The sequence below is a fragment of the Aphis gossypii genome, chromosome X (genome assembly GCF_020184175.1).
Source record: "Aphis gossypii isolate Hap1 chromosome X, ASM2018417v2, whole genome shotgun sequence".
Taxonomy (NCBI): Eukaryota; Metazoa; Arthropoda; class Insecta; order Hemiptera; family Aphididae; genus Aphis; species Aphis gossypii.
The window spans coordinates 23,730,425-23,756,485 of record NC_065533.1 but is presented as its reverse complement, the minus strand read 5'-3'; the positions used below and the strand labels follow the sequence as shown (position 1 = coordinate 23,756,485).

At 31.5% G+C, this 26,061-nt stretch overlaps 1 protein-coding gene across 1 annotated transcript; it reads left to right on the top strand.

Moving 5' to 3' along the window:
- Positions 1 to 1,126: 1,126 nt before the first annotated feature.
- On the top strand, positions 1,127 to 25,606 carry LOC114121265 (zinc finger protein 628-like). Its single transcript, XM_050205827.1, has 5 exons — positions 1,127 to 1,301; positions 5,411 to 6,039; positions 9,436 to 9,590; positions 14,747 to 14,897; positions 23,015 to 25,606. Exons 2-5 carry the CDS (start codon positions 5,589 to 5,591, stop codon positions 23,362 to 23,364), a joined length of 1,107 nt encoding a protein of 368 aa, XP_050061784.1. The 5' UTR covers positions 1,127 to 1,301; positions 5,411 to 5,588; the 3' UTR covers positions 23,365 to 25,606.
- Positions 25,607 to 26,061: the final 455 nt, after the last annotated feature.

The window sequence follows — 26,061 nt, the reverse complement described above, 5'->3', positions numbered from 1 at the left end:
TGGAAATTTAAATTATCTATATTATTTTTTTTTTTGAAGTACAATATAAAATACCAACAATAGGTAGATATAGTTATAGGAGAAATAATTATTTTATGGGTAAACATCGGATGAAGTAAATTGAAAATATTTGGGCTTAAAAGATGCTCATAAAAAATTGATTTGACTTTCTAATACAATATTTTTTCATACAATATATACATAATATATGTGACAGCCCGCAGACAGCCATATAGTATTTTATTAGTTACAGCACATTGTATTAAATTGTCATATATTTCTACCTAGCAAATAGTTTTTTATCAATATTTATAAAAATAAAACTTTATTGACATTTATGGATAAAAAATACATGCAGTAATTTAAAAATAGTTGAAATATTTTGAATATACCTATTATATATATTTTAAATAAAAAACGAAAATATATTTCTAAACCTGCAGGGCGTGTATTTCATTCTATACTGCGCGCCCATTTACTGTTCAGTGTTTTATTATATTTTAGAAACTACACAGCCCATAATTATTATATTTACTATTTAGACATTTGCAAAAAATTCTGTAAAATGTAAAACAAACTATATATGTACAGATTTTTAATTAGGAGTTATTTTATCACCTGTTTGCGCTTAGGTACCAGTTTTATAGCCTATTGGTATACTTAGATTACCTATATATTGTATATCGGATTGGAAAATCCAAGTGAAACAATAAATAAGTATTATTAGACGTGTAATCTAAACTCGTTGCGGTAAAAATATGTTACCCTCTCCCGAATTTAAAAACACGATCGTAGGCACCGCAGTATAATATAATATCAATAATATCATATAGGAGTATTAATGCAATATTATTATTTTTATTACATTACATCGTATCGAATATAGTACCTGCACGTATAGGTACATAATATAATTTGTATTGTGCACGGCGATAATCAAAAAAAAAAAAATTATCGTCGCGGGACCGTCGCCGGACAGTGTTTTTCCCGTTTCGATCACCACCGTAAAATCCCCGTCCGATTGTTCGCGGTGGGTATTGCGCGCGCAACGACCGTCCACCAATCACCGGTCCGGTGGGCGGAGCCCGTCCCGTCGGACGTTTCGGCGGTATCGGGTACGCCACGCGCCAACGTCAGTCAGTCGTCAGTGAACCGCGGTAGTGTTTTATCTCTCGTCGTCTCTGTCGTCCGTCCGTTGGGTCGCTAACCACAACCGCTGATCGACGTATGACTGTAATCTCAAGACGTCTCGCATAGGATCAAGTCACGCTTATTTTTTTTTTTGTCTGCAACGATCACAGGTGAGTTGATAAATAATATTTTTATCAATACCTACATTATATAGTAATTGTTTACATTTCGTCCAGAAATCGTATATAACTTATAATATATAGCACGTCGGGGGATGATACGCATCACACGCTTATCACACGGCGAGTTTTTTGAAAGGATTTGACATAACGTGATTTAAGTACCATTGTAACGTTTCATTCGTACGTCCCCGATCGTCTAAATTTTTATGATACAATAATATTCTATTAAATTTTGCGAAACTGTTACCTAGGTAGGTACCTATATACCTAATAGATTATTGTTTGGATTGCGGGAACGTAACGGAACTGAATTGTTATTTTTCAATGGGAACTAAAACGAAGTTTAGGAATATGCACACTATTTTTATTACTCGATGTGCTTACGCCTACCTGTTTCTGACAATCGACCACATTTATTATTTTGCGTATATATATCGTCCATTATTAATATCACGTATAATCAGAGCGTAATTAATTTTGTAAGTTCAATTTCAATAAATTGCGGATTATACCTAATTAAATTATTTTAAATAAATTTAATTGCGGATGACACCGTGGTGAGATACGCGTCGTGTTATAATTTACGAAAACGTTATAGGTACATATTTGCATTATACAAATAACTCGTATAAAGAACGATCGTATCAAAATATTACAAAATATTAATACTATAGTACACTTGCAAATAAGTATATTTCGATTATTTACTATATAATATATAAGAACTCTATAACAGTAATTCTATTTGTGTATTATATTATGTACGATAACATTTAAATATTCAATAGTAGGTGCCTATCTATAGTTATATATTATACACATATATATACCTATACTTATTATATTTCGAGGTTTATTTGATAATAATAAGAAAAATGTTTTAAATAAATACTTTCTTTTTTAAATTTGGTATACGCAGTTACTAAAGTTACTTGCTAATTTGCTTGAGATTATTATACATGATAGACACGAAAAGAAAACAGAAATAAAAAATAAAATTTATTTTGTTAATTTGTCAGCAGACAAACTACGTGTAGTTAAAAATATAATTTTATCGACTTTTATACAGGTGTATTTTAATTCTTTTCTTAAATGCCTTAAAGCCTTGAAATAAATTGTATGTTTTTATATAATAATATATATTTCGTTTTTTCGCTGATCGCCGAAAACACTCGAAAAAATAATAAGCTATTATACTTTAGGGGTGCAGCCAATAAATATAAAATATGTCTCAAATGCAAATTTTGAAAAATTGAAGTGTATTTTATAAAAATCATAATTATTGTTAATATTAAACTTTACAGTGATATTAAAGTAATTTAAAAAATTAAAAATTAAAATTAGAATTTTAAATTATTCTAAATTTATAAATATATAATGAGTACCAATCTTAAAATGTAACTTCTATTTTTGAAATTTAAAAATTCTGTATAGTTATTATTGTGAATTAAATATAATAAGCGTTAATTTTTAAACTGAAACTTTTAGTGTAATAGATATTTACAATATTTTATCAACTATCGGGGAATAAGATTTATTTTTGAGCTTTTATTTCATTACTAAGATATAAATATAAAATCAAAACTGAATATGTGCTTTTGGGTATCACTATTGCTACAAACACAGCCATATATACAAAATAAAATTGACGTTAAAAGGAACCACGCTAAAGAATATATTAGTTACTAATTTATATTATACGCATTATCCTGCAATAGACATAGAATAGGCGTAAGTATTGTTTTAGAGGAAGTGCCTAAATGAGAATATAATGCATATCTATAATAAATGGGTTATTTGACGGAATTTATAGATTGACGTACCTATATAGGCACATGTTAATAATATATATATTATATGTACATCATAATGCTAAATAAAATTCACTTTGCAGCCTCTGCAGATAATTGCTATTTATAATAGACTAATAATATTTTAATGTATATAGATGATGCTTATATATTTTTTGAATATAGTTATTATATATACTCGTAGTTTAATCACCTAATTTATACAATCATTTCTACAAATCCCGTGATAAAATTTATTTTTACGTATATAGATATAGGCCGTTTTTTTACATAACATATTTTTTTTTTTTTGAATTATGAACTTAAAATATTCTATTGCGTTTCTATATAGTTGTTTAGAATCCATAACAATTATGATGACTAAAAATATGTAAATATATAACTTTTTATTTCCGTGTCTCATATAAATTATACCTATGACAGAGTATAGAAAATAGTAACTATATTATCTATTGAGTAATAATATATAGGTACCGCTCATTCTGCTTTCATAAAAAACCCAATAACTACAATTTTTCGCACAATGACTCTCTAGCCTGATTATACTATTTCTGGACAGTTAGATTGAGTCATGTATAGGTAACTAATAAAGTTGTTATTATACTATATAATATTGGTATAATAAGAAGTTATAATTAAAGTAGATATATACTCCAGTATAATGCGATTAGTGTTAACTTTTTCATTAGAACAAAATGAAAAAAAACCATTGGTAGGTAGGTATATAGGAGGTAGGTAATAGCTGATTTGTCATTAAGAATTGGATTTTGAGTAGTATATGTATAGTATATATGCGATGTTGTAGACTATATGAAAAATTAGTCTTTTGTAAATAGGCATTTTTTTAAATGGCCTACGACATATATTACACGGTATTATTTATAATTAGTTGCAACGTATAGCCGTATAGCGTATATAGGTACGCGTTTTTGAACATTTTAATAGTCACATGTGATATGTCGGGTCCATCACAATTCTGAATTCTGACCACAACCTATACTTGAGCGTATATGACTATAATAGGACCATTTCAAAGAAAGTTTATCAAATGGAGTTTATAAATTATCAATGAATATAATTTAGATTAAATTATTTTTAAGTAAGTTGACTTAATGTATCATATTTTTTTTCCTTATAGGCTTTAATCGAATTAAATTGGCCGTTTATATAATATTAGGTACTTATACCTACTCGACTTATATGACTAGTTATAGACCCAGACTCTAAAGACATATTTAAACTCAACGCGTATTATATATAAATTATAATTTGAAATATTATTTTTTATATTAAAAAAAAAATCCTTTTTATTATATATATATATATATACATTATACATATACATATTACATATTTACCTATATTGTATAATATATCATGTCTCCTGTATAGTCTACGTAAATAATTCACGCAAATGATCCGCCGCGATGTAATAATTAAAAAATCGATGAAACCCATTGGCAAATGACTTTATAGGATTGCGCGACGATGTCACGCCACAAGGCAATTAGTTAATATTTGAATAGTTGGTGCTGGCTGCTATATTGTTATGCCTATGCCATATATAATAGATGTATATGATATCACGTGCACACACACACACACACACATGTGGACATACTTGGAACACACGCTATACTTACGTGTATATTATATAACTTTATAGGTATATGAATCATGATATGTTATATTTCTATACATAGGTAGTTTTTGTTCGACATTCGCGTATAGTAGGCATATAATATAATAGTAATGATAATCGTGCATTTGATAAGTCTCCGTCCGCAATTTCTGGTTAAAATATTAAAATTTAAACGACAAGAGATATCGATTGTTTAATTGGTCTAAGTTTTCGTCACGATATATTCTTTACGCTTTGCTTAATAATACAATCATGTGGCCATCGCATGCGCAATCCCGTTGTACTGATCCCTGGACGACTGCACTAATAATTTACGTAGTCAGCATAATATGAATTATAGATAATGTATGTGTAGGTAGGTATATATAAATAATATTTGGGCAGTTTAATTATCTCAAAATCAATTTAAATCATTGTAAAAACAATAATAGATTCCGAAATCCGTCATTGTTATATAATTATATAAGTATACTTTTACGTGCATTTTAAGTCGCGATTTCATTTTTCTTGTACATTTACACATAACAATATCACCTGGGTAAATACCATTTATACGCGCGTATCTATAGATACACGTTAAACATATATACCACGCTACTAATCATCATCATCACGAGGATCTCACCGTTTCCGTTTTGTTTCAGACGATCGTTGCCGATTGCACATATTATTATTCAATACTGCAACTGCAATATCTAATCGCATCATTCGGGACAGCCGCGGCGGACGTAAGCAGCAGCAGCAGTAGTATCGCGACGTCGCCGTCGTGATATTGCAGTCCAATATTATTGGAATCTCGTCGTTTCGAGCGGGACGACGGCAATGAAATTACAGGCGCGCTCGTCGGGCGGCAGCACGCCGTCGCCGCAAGGCCCGCTGATGTCGCCGACGGCCGCTACCAGCGTCCGGTGGTCGCACCGGAACAGCGCGTTCTGTCCGGTGCGGTCGGCCGCCGCGGCCGCGGACACGCCCGCCGCCGAGATGCCGTATCCCGCGGTGGCCACCCCCGGCCACAGCATGATGCCGTACGGGTTTCTCAACGTGCCCATGTCGCCGTACCTGTGGCCGCTCATGATGCCGTACTCGCCGCTGACCGCGCCCAGTCAGGCGTTCTGCGCCGCCAACACCGGCACCGCCGAATACCAGCGCCAGCTCCAGCTGCAGATCCATCACATGCACCGGCAGCAGCACGAACGGTTTCGGCAACTGCAGTTCTCGCCGGACAGGGCCAGCGTGGACGCGGCCGGTCAAACGCCCGAGATGGCCAAACTCGGTAAGTGTGTGTTTTGCAAGAGCGAAGAGATCCGTATAGTTCAGCTATAATAATATAATATGTAAAATATATTTAATAATATAATATTACCTATTGTCGATTCATTCGTTCGTTAAGTATTCGACTAACCTTGTATAGGTACCTATAACCTATACGCATAAAGACGATATGTCAGCGCACTAATTTTTTTTTTTAAACTTTCGAAAATATTTTACCAATTAATGAAAAAAAATATAAATATATAATATATTTTTATAATTGTATATCTGGTTTTAATGTAAAATCGCTCAAAAGTGATAAACAACCGTTCAACACGAATTATACCTACCTACGTCTTATCCATGTCGCGGGTGGATCTGAGAGAGAAAACGAACATGTGCGCTTACAACCTATAATGATGACAAGTATTTTGAATCGGCCTGCTTAACGCCTACAAATATTTATTTAGTTAAACGTTAATATCAAAGAGAATAAAACTAAAAATAGTTAGTTTGACCATTTATGTATATTCGAACAAATTTGAGATCCGGTTTTATATCATAAAATACTGATTGTAATCTCTATTGCTCTACACATTATCAATAAGATTCTATATTTTTCCAAGTATGTATATTCATGTCATGAATTCATTATTGATTCCTTATTATCTATTATTACCATGAGTGTTCGCCCTCCCCCCTAGGTTTTAGTTGTTATTTCATTATTAGGTGATATATTATATGTCCGTATAAAAGTTTTAACCATATATACTTAAATATCAAAATACCGATTATAGGTTTTAAAATGATCGAACCTGCAAAATATTAGTCAACTCACGTAATGTGAACTAAACGAAAATATTGTACCTACTATATGACGATATCGTGTCTCTTCGACACACCCCGCGTAACAGTGATCGTCATATCCTTATGTAATTTTATACTATTTTCTAATGGCTGAGTAACCCTAAGTCTAAAGATGATGACTTAAAAATGCCTAAAATAAAAACCAATCGAAACATCTAAAAATTTCAGTTTTTTTCATCATAGGTACATCTTGTTCTTTTAACATTGTATGCCAAGATATAAAATGTATTTATACAATACAATATGTACCAAATGTCAATAATTTTATTATACTTACCTATAAAAAAACAATAACTATCACTTAAATGTGATTACGTAAATACAAAGAACAGTTAAACGGCGAAACTGCCATAAACCAAATGAAAATTATTATTTTAACACATTTTTCCATGACTTTGTAATAAAATTATATTTTATCGTGATAAAATAAATTAATATCAATAACTGGTTTAAATAGACATATATCAATGTAAAAATATAAAAATGTACTTGCATAGTTTGGAAGAACATGTTTAATGACTTATCTCTAATTAAATTATGTGGATAAAATATTTTATATATTAATATATCGCTTGTAGAGGTTTTTTATCGATGATATAATTATTTTGTATATGTGACACAGGTATGATATAATATGTCTCTCCAGTAATATTTTCGAGGTCATCGGTTTAATGTTAAACCTAATAAAAAATGCAATGTTCTACGAATTTTGGTAGATTTAGATTATATAGAACTGAAATACTAAGTCTGTAGATTATATTATTATAATGTATTATGTCTGAAAAATGAATTATTGAGTTTTTCAAAAGAGTATAACAAAAATATAATATGTTTTTGATTGAATTTTTAAGGTATAGTATAGTGTAATACATTCTTCAAAAACTTATCAAACACGGTTAAAACGGTTTACGGTTAAAAATATTTCCTAGATACTAATAAAATTATTTTGTATGATATTTTTACTCCTATTCTCTGTTCATACATATATAGTATATACACTATTATACATACCTATATCTGAGCTCATAAAATCATTATAGAATTGTGAATCATATTGGTTTAATTTATGAATTTTTACTTGGGTGCGGTAGGATAATTATTACTGCAGTAATAATCATTGATTTTAATTTTCGATAAACTTATCAGTTACTTAATAATCTATTTCAATACTACTTGAAATGTATGCATAATGTAAATTCTCTCGAATTTGTAATTACTTTGTTTGTACATTTTTATTTATTATAATTCCATCATTATAAAATTAATAATATGAACGTACAAATTCAAAGTAATTTAACAGAACTCGGGAAAGTTTACATGTCCCCTTTAGGTAGTATTGAATAAATAGACTTAGGAGGGATTACTAATTTTAAAAATCAGGAATTTACCACCGCTCGTCCATGAACCCTGTAGTAAGCAGATTAAATACTTTTAAGCGATTCATTCAAATCTTACACTGTAGAAATCATCACGAGTATAAAAATATGATTATGATGATTTTTTATGTTTTTATATTATAACAGTCTCTGTTATATTATGTATATATATGTTTAATATTATGTATTTACAACTATCCAACTTGCAAGATTTGTCTTGAATCTGATATAGGTATAAGGACAGGATAGCTGTAGTTGTATCGCGTCATCTGTCGTTTTAAATTATCTCTTATAACAATAGGTATAATATAAATGCATTCTGTAATATACTATACGATGAGTTATCTAAGCTACCATATAATAAGTAGGTACGAGTATATGCTATACAACCAGGTCGTCAAATATTCAACCCGAAAAACCGTTTCCATTAGGAATTGAATTATTTTTGATTTTATATATATTATATGGTAAGTATGTACACTTGATAGGTATATTTGCTTATAATATAGTTATGGTACTATATAATATAATATACTATATTATATAATATACATATATATATATATTCATTATGCAGGGTACCTACCTACCGCAGTCTACTAGATGGCTATCGTCTGTAATCATTTTGTTTCACTTTTATACACCGGCCATATATATATTGGTGTACATATTATATTTACATAATTTATGCGACAAGGGTTGTTGTCGCTTCATATTATATATGTCACGGAATTATAATATTATTATCTACCTTTTACGTCGCTTACGGAAAATAAAACTGTTACTGTATAATATCATCATCATCTCGTTCATTTATTATTTTTTCAATACACGCGGTAAGCAATTATTATAATATTAGTAATTACTACGTATATAATATGGTGTAACCAGAACGTGGGCAATCATGTGGCGTGTCATGCAAACATTTTTGCTTGCCACCTCTTTCAAATTATAATTTAGTCGACGATAAATCGGCCGAGTGTTCCACCAACCACCCGACGAGTTGGTTCAATCATACCTATTATAATATAATATTATTCGTCCTCGGCGGCCCACCGTTTTTTCAGCACGTACCACATAATATAATATATGTTTAATAAAGAATTTTTATATAATATATCAATGTAACCAAATGTATAATATTGTTAAGAAATCCAACTATACAAATATTTCAGATGAAGTTTCTGAAACGCCATTGAACTTGTGTATCAAAAAGCGAAGTCAAGAAATTTGGTCACCCGGAAGCTTATGCGAGAAGGAAACGTCACCCGTATCTGTAGCCCCGGAAACTTTAACAGACAATGTTTTGGGAGTAGAGAGATCTTTTCAGGTACCTATATAAAACATAGTCGTATCATAATGTACGCAATATCATACTTTTACGTTTGTCGCACAAGAAATTTTAAACGCACTTCGAATTACTTTTATCTATATTTTATATAATTTGCACCTATATTGTATAGTGTATATAAAAATTCAACGTACTTTTGTCCTGTTTGCTTATACGAAAATCGCACTAAACGTTTACCGCCAATAATGATGATATTGGAAACGCACATATATGTATTGCTTTGGCTTGCCAATCGACGATTTCGGTTTTTATTTGCTTTACCTATATATTATTTATACAGATTACACTGCCATAATTAGTTGTAATCATTTTTGTATAAAATTTTTATGTGACGTACTCGCATAGATGTTTAGTTACAGATATAGTTGTACAGATAGACCAATGTATTTATACAATAAGGAGTGAAGTTTTATCACACACTGATACATATATTATGGGAGGAAATTGATTTCCTGAAATTTTATATATTATTCTTTCCATAAGTTCTAATTTATTGAACATTACAACAATTTTTTCTAACTATTATGCTTGAACATTATTTTTATATGAGCATAATAGCTTTGTAACTTCCAATTTGCCACAAAACTTTTATATTGAAATAGTTATGACGATACACTTACTGCAATGCTCATTATATATAATAAAATATTAATATGGATATAATACTTTGATAAATTTTTACTTATTATACAATTTTAAAACATTTCAATAAATGCGTGTACTTATATAATAATGTTTACATCATAATATATTATTAATTATTAATAAATAATAAAAAATAAAATATGTTTATTTTATTTTATCTCCCTCCCTCTGCAGAAAAAAAACAAATTTTAATTAAGTAGATTATATTATTTTTTTAAAGAGATACTATGGTATTAATTCTATATTATTATTATACACATGATTACTTGCACACCATCTTAATTAATTTATATCTGTCTTTATTTACAAATATTTCGTTTTACTACACGTATATATAAGCGCATTTCGCAAAATAAATATTTTCATGAACTGGAGTCATTTACATATTGTAATTTGTGTTTATAAAGCGTAATCCATCTGTATATATAGATCGCTAAACCAAGGACTGTATATAGTGTATATTATAATATATATACATCTCCATCTCACACGCTCATTAAAAACAATCGTCCATCGCGTATATGATGACTTATTCATTTGTCGCCTGTGTGTGTTCAGCCATGTGTACTATACATATATAGGTATTACTTCATATTCGCATAGTTTACAAAATAATATTAATACAGTGTTAACAATAATAACGATTACATCATAAATGGAACGGATGCGCCAACATTTTTTTTACCTCGTTACGACCAATTAAAATAAATTTATAGAAAAATAGGAAATTATAGTCATTTTCGTTTAAATATTATTATAGCAGTTGAATTACTTTATATTATAATTGTGTCTACAAATGTCAGATAGTGTACTATTATACGATACGGTTTGGCTGACTTGTTCATTTTTGTGCTGTCTTAACGTTTATAAATTCTTTCATTATTTAATTTAGTATATTATACTAACTCACAAACCTTTAACCGAGATTATAATAATATTATAGTGGTTCTCAACAGATATCCGCACCATAGGTCTTTTTTATAGGAGACGAATAGATTGGTGATACAGAAGATGATTTTTGATGTGGAGTTTAAAAATGATGAAAAATTTTCCAATGTACTGCGCAAATGTATACAATATAGATTATCAACGTAAAAGAAATAATAAAAGAGGTGATGTATAAATCTTAACGCAAACCGTTATTTTATTTCCGTGTGCTCTTGACGTAGAAATCCTAATCGACGAAAATTTTACAATCATAAAATATTTATATTGTATGATGTGCATCTACACATAATATATGCATTCACAAATACCCCTGCGCCAATCCATGTTTTCGTTTGGACGTGTCCAAAATGGTGCTACTGTATTATGTTATTTTATAACAATATCTATTATTATACTTAAATTCACGGTATCGGAACACACACATTATCATATGGCTACTTTATTGCAGGGTAGTACATACTACATTGTGCATTGCCTGTTGTTGTGTTATACTTATCAATAGTCAATACATTGATTTCTGTATACACGCTCGCACTATACGACTGGTGTTAAAATAATTTATAACGAGCAGAAAATATCCGATTAAAACGATTATTATCTTATTTTTATTAATTTTATTGGTGTTACACTGTATTACTAAATGTAAACTAAAACGAATACGATATAGGTATATCAGCAAACCTTTTGAGATAATTTTATAAATTTTACAAGACTTAAGTATGCGCATGGATATATCGATAATAAATAAAGGTAATATAATGTAACAGCTAGTATAACCACGTTGATAATTAAAATCTACACACATCAGCTGTCGGAAGCAACTTAAAATTAATTATTTTAATTATATTAACTTTATTTAAAAATCAAATATACAATAATACAATAAAACATCTATTTTTAATTTTTATCGGAACAAGTTTATACACCCAATAGAGTTTTCAAATATTTAGTTAACGCGATTACGCATAAAATAAGAGTAATTTTAAATTTTGTAGAATTCATAATTAAACATTGCAACGTCCAAATAAGTTCTCGGATTTTTTTCTCGTGATATATTTTAAATTATTCATTGCTCACTCTTATTAATTTGTATATGACACATCAAAATTTAATACTTATGTAGTAAAGAAATCTACCGATAATCTTGAACATTTTATTTTTATGATTTTGTGTGTTTATATTGGCGGTTGTGGCTGTCCTAAATGATATTATACTTTTATAGATACACAATATAATATGTGATTGCGTTATATTGATTACCATATACCTACGTATATCTGATTTGGGCACATGAACAATATTTCATCTTAATGTGGCGTGAAAAGTTATTAGGTAGAATAACTGTAGGTAATATATGGTTTACGAAAACGCAAAAATATTATTCTATTTAACAGTGGCGCATACTATACTGAGCGTATCAGCGCTGCCGAGAAGTCATTAAAAAACGTCGGTCTTGTGCGTGTATAAATATCACTATATAATACCCACACGCGTTATACGAGTTAATCGAGAACGTATGAGATTATTTTTTTACTGCCGACCGCAATTGTACACGATATTAATATATAATGTACATAACGACTCGATCTCGCGACAATATTTCCATATTTGTCACACCGCGGCTCGGAATATATTACTGCAGTATTGTATACGTACTACAACTACACACACGCAAATACGGCCGCAAGTTAATTAACGAAATTGCAATTTTTTTTTATGCCACTCTCCGCGACGAGATAAAGCCCGGAACTGTTGTTGATTATTATTTTTTTTATTTCCCATAGCGTCGGCGATTTAAACCGCGTTATACTGCGCGTCTGATATATATTATTATACTGACGACGCGACGCGAGTTTCGCAAATTTGTTTACTTCACCCCCTCGCACCACACACACTTAAGCAATTCACTGAGGCCTTTTATTCTCATTCTAAGACTGTAATAATGAATTGTGCCAATGCGCCGCTGTATACGATAATAACATAATTATTATGTATTTTATAAAGCGTATATGCATCACATTATACGTGAAATGGACTGAACGACTTGCACTTTTGTAAAAAGCTTCACGGAGCTAAGAATATAAAGAGTATGATGGAATGGCTGACGAGAAGACCATACGGATATATAATGATATTATATTCTTAATTCCACAATTTACGGACGGCTATTAGTTGTACTAGTACCTATAATACGACTGCAGGTACAACGGTACAAGTATTATAGTGTGCAACGCTTAGCAATAATATACCTACAGAGGTATGGACGCATAGAGTTGAAAGTTAAGTTGTAATTATCAATAATTCAGTGTGGAAATTAAACATTAGACCAATAATATATTCTTTTGTACGTGTATGTTTTTATAATTTACAGGCTATATTTAATATAGCCACTAACCTTGACTTTGGGAGCCGCAAATTTATAAAGTTAGTTTGAGGTGAGCCACATTGTAAAGCAATGTTTATAAAATAAGGATACATTTTTCATTTTAAATCAAATGAAGGAACATTTATTTACATTTAATTGTAGTCTAAGTTTGGTTCAAGAGCCGCACAAAATTAATTTAAGAGCCGCATGCGGCTCGCGAGCCTCGTTGTGGCCACCCCTGGGCTATAATAATTATTATGATTTTAATGATTACAATAATGTTTAGTCTATAATAAAATATAATATTTTACTCAATAAATGATAAAAGTATAAAATCAAATCTATACTCACAGGAACATGCATAAACAGTCACGGCAATTTGATTCACGAAATCAGCAAAATAATTTATACCCTGATTTTTTTCACCACGATATGCGTGTTTTAAATCGCTGCGATTTATAATCGTTAATAACTAGCTACGCATAATTATTACCCTAAACTTGGTCGCTGAGTCAAAACCGAGCGGACGATTATAAAATCGGACAGCGTTACATTATTATATATGCAATAAATCGTTTGTATATAGATATAACGCACGGTAAGACACGGTCGCGAATCTCAACCCCTTAAATCGTATTTATGAACTTTTATAACGATCGTCTACGCGAAACTTAACTAGCACGCCTACCAGACATTCAACTGTTCACGATGTATTCTTGCTTTCTTTATTTCCATCAGCTATCGTGGGTCTAGAGTGTGAGTGGTTTCGCCGATTGCTGTATATAATGACTATAATCTATAACATAGGTTAAATTATTAAGGATGGCTGTTTCATCAGTAATGAAATCATCCCCTTCAAAAATCTATTAATGCGATTACAAGTAAAAAATTCAATACGTATTTCGATTCATTTTGAATTACTTTTAAAGTATTATATAACTAATTGCACATTTTATATACATATTAAATAGGCAAAGAAAATTTTTTTAGCTATGTTATGTTTAATGTTTATGCTTAGTTTTTTTTAAGATAGTATGACATTAGGTAAGGTATTATAACATTTTTGTATAAAATGCGTAGATATATTTTTATGCACTTTTACTTTTCTAGAAACTGCACTGCATCTGTTCATGTTGTATAATTACGAACATCCGTTTACGTAGTTTTCTATTTTCAGTGTCAGTTGTGCTACAAGACGTTCAAGCGTTCTTCCACGCTATCGACACATCTACTTATTCACTCTGACACGAGACCATATCCTTGTCAGTTTTGCGGTAAACGGTTCCACCAGAAGTCGGATATGAAGAAACACACATATATACACACTGGTGAGTATCTTTATAATAATCATAATAGTAAAGTAAGAACAAAATTAAATTTTACTCGCCGCGGTTTATCCAGTGTAGATAATTTTGTATTATTATTTAATCGATGTATAAAGTCACAAAAAAACGATGATGTGCACGTGACGGTTCAAAATATTTTGAATAACCAAGTTGTTCATGTACTGTATACTATTATACTAATATTGTCAAAAACACTGTTTCGTAAAATAATATACGCCATTGTCGGTGACAGCACTTATTAGGCCGTATTTAACTGCAGCGAGCGCCCGTCTACGCTCGTCTTATTCATTTATTATTACATTCAGTGCGTATACAAAAACTGCAGCTGCAACGCGTTATATTATATATTATGCGGGAACGAAGAATAATTTATGGTGATCCGTTTAATGAAGACTCATAATATTTCAAAAAACCGTACGTTTTTGAAAAAATATTTTTTTTAACATACTTCTGTTGTCACAGAAGACATTTAAAATAAAAAACAAATATATTTTATACTATTTTTACAGTTATAATTTTTTTTACATTTTTTTCTATATTGAATGAGAACATATAATATAATATTTTCATTTTATATTTCAGAACAGAATTTTATTCGGAGTATTTCGATTTATATAAATCAAATTTCTGATAAGGTGTTAATTATAGCTACAAACATTTGAAGTTAAAATGAGCAAACTAGTGGGTCAATATTTTGTAAGGTATTCCTTCACTCACCTCATTTAAATTTGAATATTTCGTATCGATATTAATATTCGAATAAAAAAAAAACATTCTGTTTTAAAATAATAAATTTAAAATACAATAATTGTCATTAAAAAAGTAAGAAATGTCAATAGTTTTTTGTTGAAATAATGAATGTTACGTAAAATAGATCGCTCGGTATATTATACTACCACGTGTATCAAATATATACATATAATATTAATATAATATAATATATCATGTAATGTTTGGTTAACGGGGTGGAGGACACTGTAAGGACTCCGCACGAAGATAAATTGACTTTTCCATTAACGCAAATCGCGTCACTACAATATTTTTACACATCGTACACTTAGACGTGTGTACAGTATAACATGTAGGTACCGTAGAGACTATACACGTATTATAGAAGCAAACCTATTATTGTTCTATATATATATTATTATAATAATACTTAAGCTCGCATTGTGTTTGAACAACGGCACGAGGCACGAGCGCGCGTTTGCGCGGTTACCCTTGAGAGAGTTTTCGACGGCGGGATCGACAGCGGTGCGGAAAAAAAGAGGTTAACAAAATATAAAAAAAAAAATAAAAACACAAAAAATGCGGTTAGGTAAACGGATACGTGTGACTTAACGGTTCGGAGATTCTACACTCACATACGGTGTGCGCGTGGCGGTGCCGCTGGTTCCGGGTGGTGGAGTCGCGGTGCAGGGGATGCACGGGATACTCGGGGGCGTGCGAAGGAAACGCAAAAAATAATATATTATATATATACATACATCCCCCAGTCCCACTCGTTACAATAATATATAATATTAATATCTATCGTACGCACATATATATAATAAATATCACCCTTATAAATAATACATCGACGGTGTCCTTCGTCCTATATAATAATAATAATAATATGTTATATTTGACTAAAAACGCGTGTGTGATGTGCCGCCGCTGCCGCCGCCACCGGAGCGAGTCGTTACAATAATTCCTCGGACGTGTCAATATTTATTTAAACGGTCGAGCGAGGCACGCGTCCGGACGCGTAAATTTCCGTATACGGTTTTTTTATATTGTATTTTTTTTACCTTGCCGTCTCGCTTCGTTCCCGCGGCGTAAGTTATTTTATATATATTATTATATATTTGTATTTTTTATACACGAATAATCAAACGATAAAGCGAAATTGATGACTTTTCCTAGTCGGTCTGTATGTGTTTAGTCGTGTGTTTGGGCAGGTACTATAATATACCTATGTAATTATATAGGTACTATAATAATATTATGATTTATGTGTACGGTTTATTGATTCTCCCCGGCGGGGTACTTTATTTATGTACTTATTTGTACTTGTATTTGCGCAGTAAATTTGTAGCGAGACCCGTTTAAAGTCCCCGTAACAAATTTGTCATATTATACGTTTATTATTGTTATTTATTTTATACTGCCATACACTAGGACAAATAAGTTATAGGAAGGATTTTAGTGCTTTTTTTCTGTGCTTCTAATTTATGTAGCAAATATCTGTAAGACGCATTTGAATTCGAGTACTCCACATTGCAGGCTGGTTAGCAATTACAAGACTTTTTTTTTGGTTTCATATTTTAGTGTATTCAAACGCATTTTTAATAATTTTAAGTTTTTAGCTCTCTTTTTGTAACTTTTCAGTTTAACAATCATTAGTCATTACTATTATTTATACTATCGTGGAAGGAGGTAGAGGGAATTTAGTGGACAAACTGCAAATCGGCGGGCTGCACCCTCCCCTTCATTCCCTGTTGCGAGTTATTGTTTTCTCGACTTTGAAAAACGCTTCAGCAGTTATACAGGTCGATAATAAAATATTAAATATATTTTATTATTAATTCCACTCGCGAGAGAACGCGGCGTGTAATATCACGTCATTGCGATTGTAGGTATATATTATACGCGCGGTATATCTGCGTATAATATATTTATGATTTTTACGTTCGTTAAAAAACCTGTGCGGTAAGAAGGTCGAGGGTTATTACTTAATAATATATTTAAATATATAATATAGATATATACTCGCGACGTGTGTACACACGAGAGTTAATGGGCGCCCTGCGATTCAACACACATATACGCGTGCTTGCGCCCTTTTTCAGTTATTTTTTTTAGTAATTGTCGGCGACGACTTTATATACTATATATACGTATTTCGTAAATAATTGCATAATTATAAGATATTTCACCCGTAAATCAAACGTCCTTTAATAACGACGTTTACCCACCGACTCTTAAAACTCTACCACCCGTATATGTATTGTATACGTGTGTGTATATAACATTATATATATATATGTATAAGCAATAAGTATATAGGCGTGTTTGTGTTGTTTGTCCGATCTGAATAATATAATGATTTATCGATAACCCTCGGAAATATTATTATGTCGGTCGCATATACCGTAAAGTGTGTGTGTGACGCGTGTGCTTGTGTTATGTAGAACTTGGACACATATAATATTATATTTGTTATGTATAATATATGTATATATTATAGGAAGGTGGTTGTAGGTATATACGGGAGTCACACCCCTGCAGCACTGCCGTAAATCGTAATAATAATATTATTATAAGTATTATTATTATTATTATTATTATGTTATAAGTACACGTTTTACCCGAATGATGGAAAAGGTGTATAGAATACGTGTTAGTGGTATTTGTAATATTTACTGCAGTGGTTTTAGGTACCTATATACATATAATCAGTACCTACTATAATATTATTCATTATGCTTATCACTAAATTAAACGGAATTTATTGTAATTGAATTTTTTCTCTTTTAATCCTTGACTATTGTGTTTAGATCGTTTAGGGCTCAAATTAATAATTTTTATTCGCAGTAGAATCCGATTCAACTCACTTTCCATTTTACGTATCTTAATTTTTTCTTCTGGTATTATTGCATATTTTGTGCATATAATATTATTAATTATTAATTTTTGTTTTACGATTATATTTATATTTTAAATTATTTTTCTAAAACATCTTGCAATACATTTTCAGGAGAATTTTCGAAATTCGCTTTAAATAAAATAGTAGTATTACTACTTAAGTACAAAATTCCTTATTATAAACTACTAATATTACATAATGAAAACATATAGATAAATTTGAAAACGAAGTTAAGAAAACGTATACGTCATTAATTTTATTTCTTGTAGGCTCGAATTATAGTAAATATAAGTAAATCCGAGGAATAAGATAATATTATGATTATTGATTATTAGATATTTTTTAAGGGGCTATTAAAGTGTCTACGCAATGGAAAACGCTATGTTTACTTAGCCACGGCCTAAATAAAATAATGATTTATTCTTTGATTTAGTTTTGTCGATTTTGAATTGTAATTGCATTCATACATTGGAGAATCGACAATATTATTTAATACTTTAGCGTATGAGGGTATTAATTTAAATCGTTTATTTTGAGAATAGTAAAATTTTTTTGTAAAATCTACTTGTACCTACTACAGATTGACTAATAATAATGAAATGTATTTTAGAAAAATGTTGTGTGTTTATTTAATTCAATATAATACCACTAATATCTCGGTTATATTATACTTTTCATATTATATATTAACCGTTTTATTCTTCGTTTGCTTTTAAACCAGATAAGGTAGGTCAACATAAAATACTAACGTGACCTTCGAATATTTGGATTTTCCATAAGACGCAAGTCTGATAATGTGACATCGTTTTCAGAATTGCACAATTTAATAAACAGTAACTTCTAAGAATTTTTTCCACATATTTATATATAATTTTCAACTCTTTTTTTTGATCGTAGTTGTTTTGTTCCCAGGTGGGTTGGGTTCGTATGATATGTACCTATATAATATGATGCAGTCACATAAAATATTCGATTTTTGCATATGCATATGTAGTGTATAACAGTGTTTCTCAACTTGAAGGTCAAGTAGGCTAAAATTATAAAACGATAATTTACAAAATAAACATTTTTATTGGATAAAAAAATACTATACCTGTTACAAGTTTAAATCAGGTACTACACGTAGTATTTATAAATAGTACCTATATTTTCTTTGGTTAATTGGTTGATGATATGATATTTTTATTGTTTAAATTTGTACTTAATATACATAGGGGAATCGTGACACTAAAAAGGTCGAGAAACACTGGTGTATAACATTTAATTCGTATAAATCATTTATTAATTATTGAAATAATCAATGTTGAATTTTTTTTTTTTTTAATCAAGGATTAGGACTAGGATTACAAATTAACAAATGCTTAATTAACTTTAATTCTAATTATTAAAACTTAAAAAAAAAACATATTAATAATTATCGCTACACGTTTGTCATAATAATAACTAATAATTAATAAGTCTAACGTTTTTGCATTTTTACAAAAACTTATAGGTACAATGTACATAAATTAGCTGTTTTCTGTTATAGTCTATAAAAATTAATCTTATTTTCTGCTGTGTATTATAGTCTATCTGATTGTTATACAATAGTTTGTTCCTGAATCTATAACTTCGAGTTCCCATAAATTTTCTTTGTAGTACACAATAGTTGGTTAAGCATTTTACCGCAACGAATTCAGTAGTGTTAACAAGCCATTTTTTCAAATAATTGCAAAATTGTGATTTTCAAAGAACCGCACTACTTAAGATAAAGAAAAACATGCCATAGTAGGTACATAAAAATGATTAATATATTTCACTAAGCAATTTCATCGGGAATCGGTATGTGTTAAAAATATAATAATATAAGTCTTAAATTCAGAAAATCTTTATTTTATTATAATAATATAATCGAATTTTAATTTATATTTCACGGGTCTCGATATTGATTTGATGGATACTCCAAAGAGCCGCAAGTTCTCGACTTGCTTATAGTATAGGCTAATTATGTCATTGAAGCTTTAACTTCTAACAAAAATAAAAAATATATACTACTAATTAATATAATATGATAGCGGTAATATAATAATATACCTATAATAACTAATAGTAATAAGAAATAACAATAATAATCACAATAAAAATTTATACCTATAAATATATAGGTATAAGTGGTATAACTATTACCTATTATCTATTTTTTTCCGGCTATATCACTCAATACCTATCACTCTATCATTATGTCACTAGAATATATTGTATTGTAGGCGTATCATAATATACCTATACCGACAACCCGTAAATGTCGATCCAACGATTTGATGTCAGTATAGAATTCCAAGTAATACCTATCTTTAAATATACTTATGTATAAAAGGTACCTTATACTCAATATATACCAGTAAAATATTATACTTTACGCCCAAGGTAGACGATACATATTTTATAAATTGACATATTTTTGAATATTTACTACGCGCGTATTATATATATATATATGAAAAGCTATGAAAGAGTGTATACATGCCCCCACGGACAACAATAATAATTATGGTCTATATTATATTATCACGACGAACTGTAATAATAATAATAATATATATTATCGACTTTCGACAAACACTTATATTATAAATACATTAATTGCGTGTATATATCTATTGTATATTTGTATTTTAATTATTTATAAGGTACTGCGGGCGCTTGATGACGATTTTTAGCGAGCTAATTACACGATTTAATAACATATTATAAATCGCAAGCGGCGTATAAATATAATTATATAACGGCCTACGAGTTTTTTTCCACCGGATAGTATACACTTTGACCGTCGCGTAATAAGCTCAACCCTCGGAGCTATATGTATACGTCGTCGCAGGCGTCACAAATATAATGTATAATTACGTTAGGTATATTATGGCGAATGTGCAATTATTAGTCGCAGTAAGTGCATTTTAATTATCGTGTTTAAGTACAGCGTACGAAATACATACGCTAATCTACCCGACTTATATATTATACTCTCGTATATATAGTCAAATACGATTATATAGTGCACACGGTCAAACAGAACGGCGGTGAGTCCTCTACCGCCGCCCTACCTGTGGTGCCGGTAACACGCCACCCCCGTACGCAAAACTCTGACGTCACGTGCAGGGATTGGTGTAAAGTTTGCGCGGTCCGTCCGGTCACTGGCGAGGGTGGTCGCGACTGAGCGAGACGAGAAGGGGGCGCGTCGAATGTTTACGAACACATACACACACACACGAACACATAATATATTATACACTTGATATTATAATATACAGAGTGATCGTTTTCCGTCCTAAATTTGTAAATTGTGGTTTAGACGAATAATATTTTACATATGTGTATCGCTGAATTAATAAGTATGTATATTTCCTATGTAGTTTAATGACGTAATTAGAATTGCAGGTTTTTGTATTTGTGTAGTGAGAAGGGGGCTGTCCGTGTACAATATTATCAGATAATATTAAAGCATTGAAAAGTAATGATACGATAATATGTAGTTGGACATTTAAAAAAATGTTGAGCAGAATATATTTTATAGAATATAGACAGCTGCAGGTGTATAATAGCAGGTGGTGTATAAAATTGCATATAATTTAGAGCAAAATAAAGTGTTGACGAAAAAAAAAACCTAACCTTTGGAGAGCTCTTTCTTTCCCCTCCTTTTTCATTAGAATTACGAATCGAGAAGTAGAAAACCTATTGGAAGATTTGTGATGATGATGAAAGATTTAAAAAACCCGCTTGTGATCTAATATTATAATATATAATATACGGCTAGTCCAGTTAACGTTTAGCTATCGCAGGTAATGTGCCTGAATGTTGATCGGGATAAAAAGAACCTAAAAGACTCGAACACAAAACATAATATGTTTGTGTTTCGGTATGTACGATATATGTGTCCATCTACGACAAATTATTTTTGATTAGAATAAGTATATGTTGCGTGTATATAATATAAGAGTAATATGCGGTCAAAAGATACGGGAGAACGTTATATCATTAAAAAAAAAAAAAAAAATGACTAAACTCGTCGATAAATCGTGTGCGGGGGAGAGATTAATTCGAGCGTGGTAATTTCTTTCGGACAGTTATACATTGATATACTATTAATACGCGTATATTCACCAATATATAGACCGTCGATTATTTCTGTGCACACCATAACATAATAATACATTTATACATAGACCTTATACTCAGTATAAGGTCTATGCATATATATCATAAAGCCCCGCATGGCATTATATATTTTACTGGTTGTGCAGTTGGCGACAGTACGCGACTGTTGTTTTTTTTTAAGGGTGCAGCGAAGCTATGAATATATAAAAAATACGATACAAATATACAATAATAACGACAACGTTCGACGTATATCGCATGTACATTGCCCCGCGCGTATTATATACATAATAATAATATTATATTTATATATTTGTTTTCTCCGGTCGTTTTTCAGGCGAGAAACCGCACAAGTGCGTGGTGTGTCACAAGGCGTTCAGCCAGTCGTCCAACCTGATCACGCACCTGCGCAAACATTCGGGCTACAGGCCGTTCCCGTGCGGCCTGTGCGACAGGGCGTTCCAGCGGAAGGTGGACCTGCGCCGGCACCGGGAGAGCGTGCACCCCGGGTCCCCGGCCGCCCAACAGTACCACATCACCAGCACCACGGCCGCGGTGGCCGAGCACCCGACCGCCGCGACGACCGTCGCCACCGCGCCGCAACCGCAGGCGGCCCCGTCCACCGCGGTCGTCGCGGCCGCGGCCGCCGGCACGGCCGCCGTCGACGCCGGTACGGTCGTCAGCTAGTGGACGCCGCGTCCGCGGGCCGCTCGTTCTCGTCGTGCGCCGAGTCCACTGCCGCCGCCGCACTAGTCCCGTACCGCGGCGGGCCTGGACGCCGCCGACGACGACAGGACGACGACGCGCCAACTCTCCAAAGACTATATATATATATGTATGATTGTATATAATAAGAGATATTATTTGAAAAAAAAAAGCTATTCTATATAATATAATACCATTTATAATATGCGATAAAATATGGTTTGTTTCAACGCGCGGTGAATCAATCGTGGATCGGTCGGCAACTAATCCAAAATTTCGCGTTGGAACAAGGTTAGGTTATAAATCGTTTATCTACGCGCAGCTTCCCCGCCGCCGACGAGTCGAAAAAACGAATCCGAAAAACCACCGCTCGGGGAGGCGCCCCCGGGTTTTCAGAATTTTGTCGGATCGTCATCAGTCATCACACTATCGTCTACCCGTTCGAGAGAGGGCCCGTCCGAACACGCGCTGCAGGAAATCATGACGACGAAATCGACGATTAGCGTTTTTAAACAGCAACACGACGATGGCCGCGACGGATACGACACAACACGCTCCTCGTATTAAACGAATTACGAACGGCTGCCGGTCACCCCGACCTGCCTCGGGACTTGGGTGAGTTTTAGCATAAGTAAAACAATAATGTCCGTTCGCCTCGGTCGGTGCAAGTCTTTCGGGACGCGTCTCCGACTCGTAAACGTGGCACGTTTGATACCGAAAATCGCGTGTAACTACATCCATAATACTGCAACGAAGGACGAGGATTCGACAAGTCGTGTTTTATGATGGTTATCGACTGCCGAGAGAACCAATATCGTGAACATATTATTATAATTATTATTTATATAGTCAACACACCATTTATTATTAATATTATTATTGTACATAATTATTATTTTAACGTCGAGTCATATTATGTGTATATCGAAAGTATAAATTATTATAGTTCATTATCTGCCACGTATAGAATACAAACGCCTGCCGTACATCGTAGCGGATATGCGAGCATCTCTAGTCCGTCCACACGTTTACCATTCGATTTTCTACGAGTGTGCAGAATCGTGTAATATATTATAACGTTATAGCCTCCGTGTTAGGTACTTTTTTTTTTCTATAATCATATTATGTTATTATTTAGATGCGTCCGAAACCGCACGCCGGGCAGTCGGCGAGTATAGTAAACGCAGCTTGATTATTATTAATATTAATAATTAATAATATTATATACACGCATTCACCCCAAATAAAATATTTTTTATTATATTAATATTTCAATTGCATTCTGCAGCGTATTATTGGCTATCGTATCGATATTACAATATGATTACTCCGTACAGGCGTATCTTTCGCAGCGTCATTATAATAGTACGGCAAATTTATTAAAAGAAACCATTTTAAGTTTTACGGTGGTGCGAGTTTTTTTCCGAAATAATTATTTATTTATATATATATATCATAGCGAAGAAGAAAAAAACGTACACCGCGCAGCACTTAAAACGATAATAAAATACCCGACACACATTTCACGGTTTCGATCATTTTTTTACATAAATTTTTTTTTATTTACACCTGTCCTTCTCTGCAGTGGAGGGCACGTGCCGCATTATTAATTATTTTCCCGGCGCCGCCATATAATATATAATCGGCGTTGATATTATTTTTACCGTTACAATTATTATTTTAACGTACATCGAGCTCAATGCAATTGACGAACAATCCGTAATACTAGCATTTGTCATAAATCTTAATAATTCTATACGCCGTGTTCTATAACAATTACCAAATTGCCACTATACACTATCGGTTTACTTCATGTTAACAATTAAACAAAACCATAATATTGTACACGTCGTGTTATCGTTGTGATTATTATTATGTATAATGCGTTTTTGTTTTATGCTAGCTTTAAGAAAGTGATAATTAAAAATCAAGAAACAACAATATCAAGTAATACAATATTTTACACATTCTGTTGTCGTTCTTAATCATATTTTATTATATTTGACTAATTAATAATTATTATTATTATTATATTGATATTGATATTATTATGTTCGTACCTCACCGTTGTCCGTATACACCAGTGATTTTTAAATAACATCACGATACGTGACGGTCGGTAATTTTATTAAACTTTATGTAAGACATTATTTTGTTCCTTTTACTATAATTTTTTTTTTTTATATATCGATTTGTTTTGTTTTACTCTTTGTTTTCTTTTTTTTAATCAAATTATTGTGTATTACGTTCCGAAAATGGTGCGTTTATCGGATATGAATAGTTTTAATTGTACGCCTACGTTTTTATTTTGTGCAAATTAACTTTTCATTATATAATTATTTAGTATGTATTAATTCTTAAAATATGTATAAACACCAAAGTTAACAAAAATTATATGTTATCACAATTTTTGGCCCTGCATGTTGTCAAAAATCACGCACAGCTCTTTATAAAACCACAGATTAAATATACCATAATATAGATGTATGCAACACAAATGTAAAGATATTTTGTCGCTCATTACTTTGATTCGGATTCGGCTCACTAGTGATCCGTTGTGATATGTGAAAAGGTGGAAAATCTAAGTATCTACTAATCTCCTTACCACGGTGAGCATTAATGAGCCGAATACAAATTGAATTTATGAACAATGATTGTATAACATTCTTTGCGTATTAT